Source organism: Corticium candelabrum, chromosome 19, assembly GCF_963422355.1.
Source record: "Corticium candelabrum chromosome 19, ooCorCand1.1, whole genome shotgun sequence".
NCBI lineage: Eukaryota > Metazoa > Porifera > Homoscleromorpha > Homosclerophorida > Plakinidae > Corticium > Corticium candelabrum.
In genome coordinates, this window is record NC_085103.1 from 577904 (window position 1) to 591141 (window position 13238).

The following is a 13238-nucleotide window of genomic DNA, read 5'->3' on the forward strand; positions in this document are numbered from 1 at the left end:
AGAAGAGACGGGTTCAATCGGCAGGAAATTGCGTCATCACTGGAGAAGTCCGGAAGATGACGGGAAAGCTTCACTTTCGACCTCTATGGATTCGGCGTGCGCAAGCCAATTCGGTGGAGATCAGACTTGCCCCTCTTGGAGATTCTAGATCATTAGTAATATGGCTGGACCACTGCATTGATTTAGACACGCCTAGGATATTCGTAAGGCACCTGTTATGAATTGTTTCTACACGTCTTGTTGCTTCTTTTTTGGTGCACTAAGCCTCTGACCAGTAGAATAATATTCCAAGAACTATAGCCTTTTAAATTAGTCTTTGTTTCAATAGACAGGTTTCTGTCCATAAAGATTGAATATCGTAAAATTCCAAAAGCTCTGGAAGCTCTGCCAATCCTTTCTTCTATATCCCTGTTAACTTCACCTTGACATTCAATAATTGAGCCCAAGTATTTAAAGTTGCTAACAACTTGTATCTTTAATGATAATAGGCATCGACTCCCACTCATCCTCCAATTTCACTCCAGCCACTAACAGCTTGGTTTTGTGGATGCTCATTTTCAGTCCCCATTCTTCAGTTACCTTATCAAGAATATGAGCTGCCTCTTCTATGCCTGCTCTCGTTGTGCTCACTACAGCAGCATCATATGCAAATAAAAGTTCAGTCACAACCAGTTTGGAAAGATTTCTTGTTCTCTCTCCCACCAGTTTACCGCTACATTTATACAATATTTCAACACCTAGATCTTGACAACGCTTTCTCCATTCTAGAATGACCAAATTGAAGTATAGGTTAAGAGTTGGTGCTAGTGTACATTGTTGCCTTAAATCGTTTTGAACAAAAAAATTATCTGTAACACCACCATTCACTACCACTTCTGACTCCATTCCATCACGCAATGACTTCACCAAATTCACCAACACTAATGGAATGCCATACTTTTGCAAGACAAGGCAAGGAGCATCCCTGGGAATTGAGTCGTAAGCTTTTCGTAAATCCACAAATAACATGAAAACTTTGGTGATTTTGTTCCCTAGCTTTTTCTACCAGTTGCCTGGCACAAAATATCATGTCTAGACATCCTCTTCCAGACCGTAAGCCACACTGAGAGTCTGGGAGAAGGTCTTCCACCACACTTTGTAATCGTTTCTGAATAAATTTAGCAAACAGTTTACCAACTACGTCTAACTAACTGATTCTCCCCCAGTGTTGTTACAATGTGACAAATCATCTCTTTTAGGTATTGGGATTAAAACAGCATCTTTCCATTCCTGATGTACATTTTGTTCCATCCAAACTGTTTGAATAAATGTAGTACATAAACAAACATGTTGTCATCCAAATATTTTACCATTTCCGGCAGAATTATGTTCTTGCCACCAGCTTTATTACCACTTATGCTATCAACAGCATCTAAAAGTTCATCTTTTGAAGGTGTTTCTCCTAGCTCTTTCCTGACCTGATGTTGCTCTGTTGATTGAATGACGGACATATTGAATCTGCTTTGCAAATTTAGAACACTATGAAAATGATCTCGCCATCTCTGAAGTGTTTCTTCTTTATTTGTGCATAGTTGGCCATTTTCTTTCCTGATTATCTTTGAACGTGTTGGTTGTAAGCCTGCTCTACCTGATCGGATCTCCCTGATTGCCTTCAAAGCCCCTTTTCCTGCCAGTCCTTTTTCAACTTCTCGCTCAATCTGACATGCCTTCTGTTGAAACCACGAATTTTTAGCTTGTCTAATTGCAGCAGCCACTGCTTTTCTCTGCGATACATACTGCCGGCAATCAACGTGGTAGTTGGTGGTTAACCATCTTGCAAACAGATAATTACGTTTGTGATCAAGGGCTGTAACTTGGTGTAAATTTCTGCAAACCAATCAGGCTGTTTGCATGACTCCAAGCCAAGAATTTTCTCAGCTGCTTGGTTCACACTACTCTTAATCATACCCCACTTCTCAATTCCCGTCATATGATCACACCATTTGCTTGATAGAACATCACGAGCAATTGTATTGTAGCCATCTTGTACAGATGGGTATCGCAAATCATTAAAACTTTATAACGTCTCTTAGTCTCAAATTCAGCAGATTGTTGGACTGACCACAAATTGCTTCGAGCCCAACTCAAACAACAATCAACCTCACGTAAAAAATCAAAATTTGAGACTACAACACACACACACACACACACACACACACACACACACACACACACACACACACACACACACATGGTGGAGTGAGTGGTCGACACGACCAAGCTCATTTATGGCTCTGACTATGTTTCCAAAGACCAATGTGTGCTGTGCAGGAGCATTACAAACATTGCAAGTAAAGTTGCCACTCTTAGAGAATACAACAGTCTTCCATTCCTGATTTATTGTTGAAGTACTTCCAAATGTTGGTCTTCAAAGAGTTCTAAGGACTTTTGGCAATAAGATCTCCACAGAGATCTGTCTGACGCATAACATTCCCAGTTGGATACATCAATATCACAAGATTTCAAATTGGATCTAATGTGTCTTTAAAGCACAATTTCTGACCTCCTGCTGTTCTAAACCTTCCTTCAGCTGACCATAAAACACTGCCTTTGGGATTCTATCATCTTTCATTCAAACAAGATGGCCGCACCATCGAAGTTGAGCTTGCAGTACAGGGCATAATTTATCCAGTATCGCATCCCAGTTTGAGAGTCAATTCTTGTATGTCGTGAAAGAAAGTCAGGTACGTGTCGCATAAACTGTGATGCAGAATCAGAATGTCACATCCAAGTACAGTAGGAGTCTACTTGAAAACCTCATAACGGTGCACCCTTGCCTAGCAAAGTGGTGAGAGGATACTATATATATTTTTATAGGCATTGGCTATTGTTACGATATTGTATATACTAATAAATCTTCATTCAATTATGAACCATTTCTACTTGAGTGGTCATGCTGTGCACTACATGAAACTAAAGCACATTAGCAGAACTCCTGCTGAAACTATCATCTCATTAGCAGAAGGGATGGCAGAAACTTGAAACATAATAGCTATTGAGACTTCCAATGTAACTACCTGACAAGGTAAAAAGGAACAGAAGTAAGTAACAGTGTAGTCAATGTACTTGCACTTCTATGTATAGTAGCTAATGTCGAAGGTCAACACCAACTAAAATAACAAACAATCATGCAATGTGTAGTTGCATGGGACCTTTCCAATGTAAAGGTCGACACAAACAGCACTGTCAACAGAAACGCAGGAAGTACAAACAGCACAGCTTTTCCACACAAACTTGCGCCAGTAGACTAGAAAAGCATGAACTGTCTGGGTATTTAGTTAATTAATTAATTAAAGGCTTTGTTTTGCAAAAATATGGCTGCGACGAAATTTTGCATTACTGCTAGTCAAGTTGCAATTTGTGTAGCAATACTGCTACGCAAAGAAGAAAAATAAATTATGCCCTGAGTAGCAAAGCCTCAATTTCAGGCATGTTGCATTTCTTTAAAACCTCTGCATTGGGTACCATGTCTTGCCATTTGATATTGGCAATTCTGCGAAGACATCACATGTGAAATTGGTTGAGTTTTCGTCTATATAGTGTGCAGGTCTCACAGCCATAAAGTACAGTGGTGATTACGACAGCTTCATAAACTTTGACCTTAGTGGCTGTGGTAATGTAATGCCATGTTCATTCCAAAAGCGTCTAGTGATAATGACAAAAGCAGCACCAGCTCTACTCAGATGAATTGAAATTTCATCATCAACAACAAGGTTTTGAGGCAACACACACACACACACACACACACACACACACACACACACACACACACACACACACACACACACACACACACACACACACACACAACACAACACATTCCAAATAGTCATGCCACAAATCAAGTGCAGCTTGAGTACTCTATTCGCCCACTGCCAGTCACGTCACTTTTACAAAATTCCGTGTTTTATGAGTCATAGCTGAAACTGCTATCATTAATGAAGCTAACGATTGCAATCTAAACATTTCATAACTCTAGCTAGGTGGCAACAGATGTTGTACAACTACAGAACTTACAACTTTAGAGCACATACGGAAATCACATATCACGTCTTGTAACTACAAATAGAAATTAGAACTACTAGTATATAGAATTATTTTGTTGGCAAACTATATGGTAACGATACAACATCATTTTCAGTTGCAATGAAATGCTCATAGATTATTTTTCACCATTAATTAACAGATAGTACCTTAGATGTGTTTTTTCCTGTGTGCCTTCATCCACCAAACGTCCTTCTTTCCTCTGCTTTTCTCTCATCATTCTCTTCAAGTCCTGCAAACGAACCGCCATTTTGGACAGCAATCGTAGTAGGAAACGGACTCCCGTATATAAAAGACAGTCCCGTATTATCGACTCTTTTCTTCCCATCACATCTCTTCCTCGCTGTTCCGCTTTCCTTCACGAATTTTTCCTTACTTCTTGTCTTTCTCTATTTCATCCAACCCCAGGTAAGGGTGTCACTGAGTTCTTGGTGTGATGTTTACGCTGGGATACGCTGTTTACTGCAACGAGATACCGCGGAGAGCGAGACAATGTGATGTTGAAATAACTGGCAACGTTAGCTGCGCAGTAGGCTCAGTCTCGCTTAGAAGGCACGACTGACATGTAAGTATCTTCCTACTCGGACTTTGTAGGCGTTTTATTTAGTTATCGCTTCCGTTGCTCGAAAGAGGCAGTGTTCGATGCCGTTTTACTATCTACGCCGTTTGGAATTGATTGAATGCGTTGTCCAGCTTTGATTTCGATGCAAACCTGAAAGATAGGTAGCAAGTGTCGGGTGTGTGGTCACACTATGTTGTAGTTACTTCTGTGCTTTCTGATTGGACAGGCACGACTTTCGGCTGCTCTGTGAAGAGTCGGTATGGCTACTGAAAGCAACAGCGATGACGCAGGGTCGACAAGTGGAGCACCAGCAGATGCGGCCGGTGAAGCCAAAATGGAGCCCGCCTCTTCATTGCCGAACGCTTCCTTTCCAGCGACAGCCCCCACATTGACATTGAGGCTGCTCATGATGCAGAAGGTAAAGTAGATGTGTTGTTGGTGACGGTGTAATTAGATTGTGGTGATGAAATTAATGATGTGATATTGGCATCATTCATGCCGTGTTGCCCTGCAGGATGTTGGCAGTATTATTGGCAAGAGTGGAGCAACTGTGAAAACGTTCCGAGAAGAGGTGGGGTGTTAGTGTTACCAACTAAACTTTCTAAGGACATAAAATCTTAAAGGAGCACTGTCCAGTGTACGCGCATGCTCGAAGACACGCCCTTCTAGTGCGGGAGATACGGGAATGGGAAGCTGTGAGTCAAGAAATAGAGTGTGGTGTGTTCTGCTAGGCGGTTCAGTTTACAGAATCTGAATGTGTAGACATCTGCAGTGTACCAGTGATCTTTAGCTAGTGTTAGGTGTAGTCATCACGTAGTTTATCTACCAGGATTGTTGCCTAGGCGTGTGAACATTGAAATAGAGTCAATGTGGGAGCATTCTTTTTTAGCTGTACAGCTTCTGTGTAGAAGCATTGTCATGCCCTTGCAGTTCTTCCACCCGCTTGCCATTGCGGAATACGATATTTCCACTGTTTCTTTCCTGAATGCTATCTAAAGTGCATGAACAAACACTGTTGTGAACACTTACTTTCTGAACGTCATTTTCACACATTTCCACGTGTAGGATAAGTAAAATAAGCAGTCTCTCGTGATCGCAGTTTAAACTTGTGTTATGTGTGAGGTAAGAATGTAGAGTTTGTGGTAGGTTATCACACCCTGCTAGCGTTGTTGTGTTAATGTTCTCTGATTTCAAGATTTTGATTTCATGTATACATTTTTTCAATCCGGTATTTGAAGCACCAGTGTGCAAAACATCTGGACAGTGTTCTTTTACTTAACGTAACTGTTGGTACCCTTTGATCAGAGTGGAGCAAGAATTAACATCTCAGATGCTGGGAGTGCTGAACGGTATGCTGGTGATTGTCTAGCTAAATAATTACTGTATTGGGGTTCTGTTGTTGGTACTTATGCTGGAAGTGATGACTATGGTGTGGTGTGGTGTGGTGTTGGTGTGTGTGTGGTGTGGTGTTGGTGTGTGTGTGTGTGTGTGTGTGTGTGTGTGTGTGTGTGTGTGTGTGTGCATGCGTGGGCCTCTAAGTTCACATTTAGCTCTACTAGCCATTGACCGGTAAGATAAACACTTTAGTCGACAAGATGAAAATATAGCAGCCAATTGGCCCAAGTGTTATAATTATGACATGAAAATTGGTTTCCAACACTGGCAGGAGTGTGGCACACACACAATTAGGCACACAGAGTCTGAGTCATACACACAGACACACTTCAAATGACACACAGACCTGCATCACATTCAGTCAGAATTTGAAAATTACAAATTTTAAAACAAATGGCCCCTATGTTTGACAAGATCAATTATTGGCCTTACACTGCTTGGCTAACGCACTGTCTCTGCATACAATGTGATGTTTGCATGGCCCATGTAGGGTAATTGTGTCTTTTTTGAACATGGCACAACCCTTAATTAATTAACAAACCCAGTCTTTTTGCCATAGTCAGAAACATGCTGCAATGAGAGCAGGTCATAGTGGCACTCTGCTTATTATACCGAAGCCATGCAGGAGAATTTATTGAGTCACTTCAGCTGAGATTTCCTTCGAGTTGCAGGTATTATTACTGTTTGCACAGTTGACGTGGCAGACATTTGTCTTGTTGGTGGTGTTGTGATTTTTCTTCTGGTTGTATGGTGGTCTCTTCAGTTGACGAGGTTTCCAGTGTGATCTTTTCGTTCACTGATGGTACCTAGTGCATGCTGTTGTTAGGATCATTCGATTCTTCATCATGCTTGCTGATCTGTTGGTCATGCCGTTTTGTAGGGCAAACAAAATAGTCTGTGATGCCACAATTCATGATGCCAAGAGAAAGCGCAGACATTGGAGACCTGGATGTACTTAGCTTGCACGCCTTGTTCCGTTTGGCCTGACCAACATTGCACAACATGCGAAGCATGCACGTACAGCCTAAGGATACATGACGTGCAAACTCTGTAATTATTTAGCTGCGAGAGGGCTTCTACTTCTCATTTATACTATTGGCTGAGCCATATAGCTGGGTCTCCTACTTACTAGCTACTGGCCACTAACAATGTGTGATTAGTCGGCATCTAAAAATTTAGTTGCCATGGTGACTAATTAGTTGCTACTTAGAGGCCTGTGTGTGTATTTGTGTTTGCAGTAGAAAAACACAGGGTAATCTGTATATGGTTTATTAGGATTGTGACCATCAGTGGACCAGCAGACTGCATCTTCAAGGCTGTTTCTTTCATTGCCAAGAAATTTGAAGAGGTCTAATTTTCTCATTGTTTACATAGCAAACTTACACTACAAGACAGAAGGGGTTGAGTCATCTGCTTTGGCAGTTTTAATCTGAGGAGGCACACACACTGCTTGAAAGTTTTTTCAAGTTGTATGTTATTCAGTCAAGGTCCCTCTGTTATGTGAGCTGGGTGGGTTTGCCTTGCTTGGTGTGTGGCTGGGGTGCTAGGATGAACATGAGAACCAATAATTCATTTGTATGCTGTATATTTTTTGTAGGGTTAGAGTTTGAAATCTGGAATATCTTCTCTGTCTTTGGACTCTTGAAATGAACTTGTCAGGGTTCTGTCTATGGTGGTTGGAGGTTGTTGGGCCGACCATCACTCTGCATGTTTCTACCACCAGTATGTATTTTACCTAGTAGTGTACTTGCTCCAAGCTAATGAGCATTAGAAGGTGAGCAGTTTGTTGAAAGGTGAGCACTTTGTTCACATTGTGACACAGCGGCAGACCCACTCTGCTATGGTATGATTTATGATACAATCTATCGCTCAGGGCACTAAGATGGTGTGAGATCCAACATAGCAGTTTGCATGTTAGCGATGAGCAATGCAATATCCTAGGCACCGTGTGACAGAGCCAGTCAAATTCGTCGTAAGGTTCTTATGGCCTGCGTGGTCACGAGAAGTGACCGCCACTTTATAAGATTATAGGGAGACTTTGCAAATAGCATGCTTAGAAGCAAAATTGAGTCTTTGATGTTAGTACTTTGTGACAATTCTATCTTGATTTTTAGAAAGCTCATAGCTATAGAAGTGACGGTGTAAGTACAGCTTTATGTAGTAGTTAATATACAAAGCACCATCCGTAGAACTTCTCTATGGAAACATTGCATTCTGCTGAATTTTAGATGAGTTGCTTTACGTATCATCAATTTTACATTTGTGCATTGTGACCTTGTGTTGTAGAAAATTTCTTGTATTAGTAGGCAGTGCTATTTGGTAGAACTGGATAATTGCTGTAATATGTGTATAAAGGCTATTTGTAGCACCCTAGCTTCGTCTGCACCAATCATTGTCCAGTATTCGCTTACAATAAGTGCCATATCCCACTTCTGCTACATATTGACCGTCAATAAATCGGGCTGTATAACTGGCTGGGGCTACTAGTTTATCAAGATGTAAATTATTTGTGCAAGGATATCAACACCTCAGCTGGGTGCCAACTTGTGGGCGGAGCAGGGTGTATTTCATTTATACACACGCCAACGATCTATAACTTATACTTATTGCTATGTTTGCACAGAGAAGCTGTTTTTACTTAGCTTACCACTTTATCTATATTATATGCAGTAATAGAAATAATCAATTTACCAGTGTCAGTCTTTCCTGGTTGGATATTCTAAATGTATTTCAAGTTTGTCATTGGTGTGGATTAGGTTTTAGTTGCTAATTCTGGAAACTGACTTAAAAAAGAAGATTGAGCCATGAAATTGCTTAACATTTTATTTTCTATTTTCTATTATGGTGTTATATCGTTATGCGAGGCATATTGCAGTCACCCTTACACATGGAATAGTTCAGACTCACACCATGGTATATGCAACTCAATTTTTGTCTTCTAAGATTGACATATGGCGTGGTGTGGAGCAGGCAACTACAGTTTGAAACATGGCTTGATTTTTAGCAAAGGCCATGTCAGTTTAAAGGTGCAGGGTCACGGTCGGACATGCGCACTGAGCTTGATCTCAAGTGAGTTAGCTTTTGCATTATAGCTATTGCACATAACATATGTTCAAGTGTCCTGGCACGAAAATCAGTTTCGATCAGCCGGTAAACCCTTCAAATGCTGGTCATATGTTGCGCATACGCAAAGGTCAATAGATGAAACTATTGCAAGACTGGCTATTTTAAGACTAAATGAAAGGGGGCACTACAGTGCTGAACTGTAGGTGCCGAGAAATTGACCCCTTTCCAGTTCCAGGTACTTTGGTTATACAGTAGAATTAGCAATGTGCTTCCAAACGCACTTCAAAGCAGGAAACTTACCTATATGTGTGTTCCTAGAACATCCAACGATTGATGTCGCGTCAACAACGAGGCACAGGTACATACTCCAATGGCAACAACGCCTAGGGTTAACAACACCAACAATTGCTGCACACGTACTGGCAAACACCTACTTGCAAGCATGCACAAATTAACACCACTTGCACGTCACTAGACACAAGCATTTCAACCCAACACTTGTTTATATAGGTGGCTGAGAAAGGACAGGCATATCATCAAACGGTAAATCACTTTGGTGCAGAGCTCTGTCGCAGGTTTACTTACTCTCTGTTGACTTACTCTCCGTTTGCAATGACCTGGAAGATACACTCGAGAGTCATGATTAATAATCAAAATAGGAAAGTCCTGCATAACTCCGCCTAGACTAGCCGACAAGCTTACACGAGCGCTACCAGTGAATGCACGCTATACATTCCAAAGTTGTTTCACATGGTTGTTTTTGTCGAGTCTGTATTTCCGTCAAGTTGGTCCTTTGCTACTTCCGGTGAGACGACTACTATAACTCTTGCTACGCCCTAGGGTTAATAAATACAAATGGGCTATTACACGCACAATAAAATTTGACATATCCAGCTACTTTGGGTTAGGTCCACAAAACAATGATAACTCCACAAGTAAAAATGTTTGCTAAGGGCATGCCCTACAATGTTAGGGAATTCAGACAATTACTCTGTGTAGGTTTTAGAGTGCTTTTTCATTTTTACTATTTCTGTGTGTGCAGTAGAACCCAATGATGGTGAATTGTGTGGGAGCACAGATATAAACCCTGTCACATTTGCAACTTTGTGTAAAGCTAGTAGACATCCCTGACAGGGTGTTGAGTTTAACATGATTTGCTAGAGCTTCAGATCGTGTATGGTAATCATAATTCTACTTAAAGAGATATCTGAAGCATAGGTTAGGTACCTAATCAACTGTAGGATACTTTGCTGGTTTGAGTAACGAAAGTAATAATTATTGTGGTTTAAAAGGCATGTGGGGTTTATACATACACTAAGCTGCGACTCTTATTGAATGCATTTTTCTGTATTTTGTAATTGAACGTCTGAATTGATTTGTTAGGATCATCGCGTTGCAGTGGCTGCCACCAATGCTCCCATTCCTCCAGTTTCATTTCGGCTGGTTATGCCTGCAAGTCAGTGTGGCCCTCTTATTGGTAAAAAAGGAACCAAGATCAAGGAGATTCGAGATGTGACTAGTGCATCTGTACAGGTAGTGGCAACTCTTGTTGAAGCTTATAGCAAATTAGTCAATGACTCATTGCAGGTGGCTAGTGAGATGCTTCCCGGTTCAACAGAAAGAACAGTCACTATTTCGGGAACTCCTGATTCGATCACTCAATGTATTTATCAGATATGCTGTGTCATGCTTGAGGTATGCACCGTGACCTCTTTGTCTGTTCGTCTGTGTCTCCTAAGCGTACTCACTTCCACCTTTCCCCTCCCGGTTGACCTTGACTGCTTACTTCCCTTGTGTTGCAGCTTGCTTTTCTGCTTATTTTCTTGCTTACCTTTCTGCTTGCTAGTTTGCTTGTTTATCTGTACTTGAGCTCCTCGATTTGGCATCTTATTTCTTGTTTGCTTAATTAGCACTGTTGTATAGTTTTGTGCTCAGGTTATGTAGTTGCTGACGTACTCTCTCTGTTGTGTATTTGATTAGCATCCGCCCAAGGGACCCACAATTCCATACCGGCCTCGAACAAGTCCTCCTGTGAACTCCCTTCTTCTGCCTGGTCTTGTATGTCAACTCAAATTACTCTATGGTTGCCTGTTTATTTATCTTGATGATGCTGGTTCTTTCTTGTGTGTTTAGCCTCTACATCTTGCCGATCCTACTCATGCTGTTGCAGTGACACAATTTGGACTTCCCCCTCCAGAGGTGAGTTGACAATAGTTTGTCACTTTTTAACTCAGCTTTTTCTGTCCAAACGTAGCTTCCTTCAGTGACGGCTCATTCCCATGGCATCCCACCGTTGCTACCGCCTGCCTCACCATATGCTCATGCTGCAGCAGGTAAGCATGATTGGAAGCACATCAGGCTTGTCTGTGCAGTTTCTCTATGTGAATTTCTGATATTATGCAGCAGCCGTGGCCGCGTCTGCCATGCAGACTACTACTACACAAACCATCAACATTCCTAATGATGTTAGGTCTTTTCGGTTGTTTTGGTTCAAAGTACTGTCACCATCAATTGTTGACTTGTAGCTGATTGGTTGTCTGATTGGCAAAAGGGGTGCAAAGATAACTGAAATAAGGTATTACTGCTCACTGCAGGTGGGCGGGTATTGATTGGTCCTACTTGTTGGTGCGTTGCTTTACAGGCAGCTATCTGGTGCCCAAATCAAGATATCTGACCCAATACAAGGTGTTTCTCACAGAGAGGTAACAATATGTGGATCTCCAGACAGGGTTCAACTTGCTCAGTATTTAATTAACAACCGGTACGTGTTTTTCTTCTTGTCTGTATTGCTCAGCGTGATGCGTGAGATTACTGCTGATTTCTTAGGATACATTCCGAAGTAAATGCGCCTTTGGCTGGTTCTCCTCTTGGTCCACCCATGTCTCCTCTGCTTCCACCTACGTCTCTGTGACTAAGAGATATGAACTTGTTCGCCTTGTGTGTCTTTTGTAAGTGATGAAGGGTTTCTAGTGTATGAAATGTAAGTGTGAGGTATTGGTGATGAGTGAATGAGCTATTATATTATTATTACTGGCGCTTCTACTTGTGGCTTATAGATCTTATTGAACTAAAGTGGTGTTTCTCTAATAAGAAATTGACTGCTTGTAACATTTAGAATTCAATGGTTTATGTTGTAAGTTGAAGTTCCTCTACCCTTTGGTAAGTACTGTAGAGGCATTAAACACATCTTGTTCATTAGTTTGCACTAACACACTAATAGTAGTAATTACTACTGGTTTAGGTATACATGTTGTTAGTTGCTGATGCCAATCACCCACCCACCCTGCCTGTACCATCAGCTGTTCTGGAGTGACTAGAATGGTGTGGCTACGTGAGAAAACTAGACTAGTGCCTCATGGCAATCTCTGTTTTCTGATACAACAAAACATACTCTTTGATTGTCTCATGTGCATTGACTTGAATTGACACTACTTCTTTAGCAAGATAATGTCCACTTTTAGTAAGAGATTGTGGATACTCAGACTGAGACTCAGACCCAAGGTATGCAGTGTTTTCCTAAGTGCCCCTATGTGCAACCACTACTGTTTGTCATTTGACTCATCACGTGACCAAGAAGTTTGGTTTAATTAACAGCTGTTTCTTCTCCAGATATGACTTTGTAGCCTACAAGTCAGGTGGTGACGGTAGTCCCATCAAATCATTACTAGTCTCCTAACTGTGACTGTTACAGTACCAGCTAAATATAATGCACTTGGTTATCCTTTTATTAATTGCCACGAATATCCCCTCTGTGTTTTCCACTTATTCGAACCGTTTTAGTTGAAGTCAAAATTTGTCAGAGGAGGAGCTAAAACAGGCTCATCAGTTGATTTATAGTCTCTTCCTTCTGTTCTGCAACTTCGTAACTATACGGTTCTGAGTTGAAAACCAGCCTCTTACATTCTGCAGTTCTGTACGATTTGAAATTGTATCAGTTGCCATTTTGTATCAAGGTCGTCTACATCTACATGCTTGGTCCTAGGCATCAACCACCTAATCGTTCATTTCATCGTTTTTGTCGGTTTCGGTATGAGATACGGAACCAATTTACCAAGACAACTTTAAAAGTATCGAGTGAGTGTGTACCAGTAATTACTGGTACTGTACTGTTACAAATGGTGAAGCAGTAAGT

General features: G+C 41.2%; 1 protein-coding gene across 2 annotated transcripts; it reads left to right on the forward strand.

Moving 5' to 3' along the window:
- Nucleotides 1-4368: 4368 nt before the first annotated feature.
- Nucleotides 4369-12223, forward strand: LOC134194724 (poly(rC)-binding protein 3-like). 2 transcript variants are annotated; one of them, XM_062663673.1, is made up of 14 exons: nucleotides 4369-4491; nucleotides 4872-5063; nucleotides 5160-5216; nucleotides 5951-5994; nucleotides 7316-7388; nucleotides 10490-10639; nucleotides 10694-10801; nucleotides 11087-11164; nucleotides 11240-11305; nucleotides 11361-11439; nucleotides 11513-11571; nucleotides 11632-11681; nucleotides 11748-11867; nucleotides 11933-12223. In XM_062663673.1, exons 2-14 carry the CDS (start codon nucleotides 4905-4907, stop codon nucleotides 12015-12017), a joined length of 1128 nt encoding a protein of 375 aa, XP_062519657.1. In that variant the 5' UTR covers nucleotides 4369-4491; nucleotides 4872-4904; the 3' UTR covers nucleotides 12018-12223. The 2 variants fall into 2 exon arrangements, with proteins under 2 accessions (XP_062519657.1, XP_062519656.1); XM_062663672.1 differs by having other exon boundaries at nucleotides 4370-4491; nucleotides 11510-11571.
- Nucleotides 12224-13238: the final 1015 nt, after the last annotated feature.

Coding starts and splice junctions, on each gene's coding strand:
- LOC134194724 (XM_062663672.1), top strand. CDS start 4,905: ATGGCTACTGAAAGCAACAGCGATGACGCAGGGTCGACAAGTGGAGCA. Junction 10,640..10,693: donor TGACTAGTGCATCTGTACAG/GTAGTGGCAACT, acceptor GACTCATTGCAG/GTGGCTAGTGAGATGCTTCC. Junction 11,440..11,509: donor ATATGCTCATGCTGCAGCAG/GTAAGCATGATT, acceptor GATATTATGCAG/CAGCCGTGGCCGCGTCTGCC.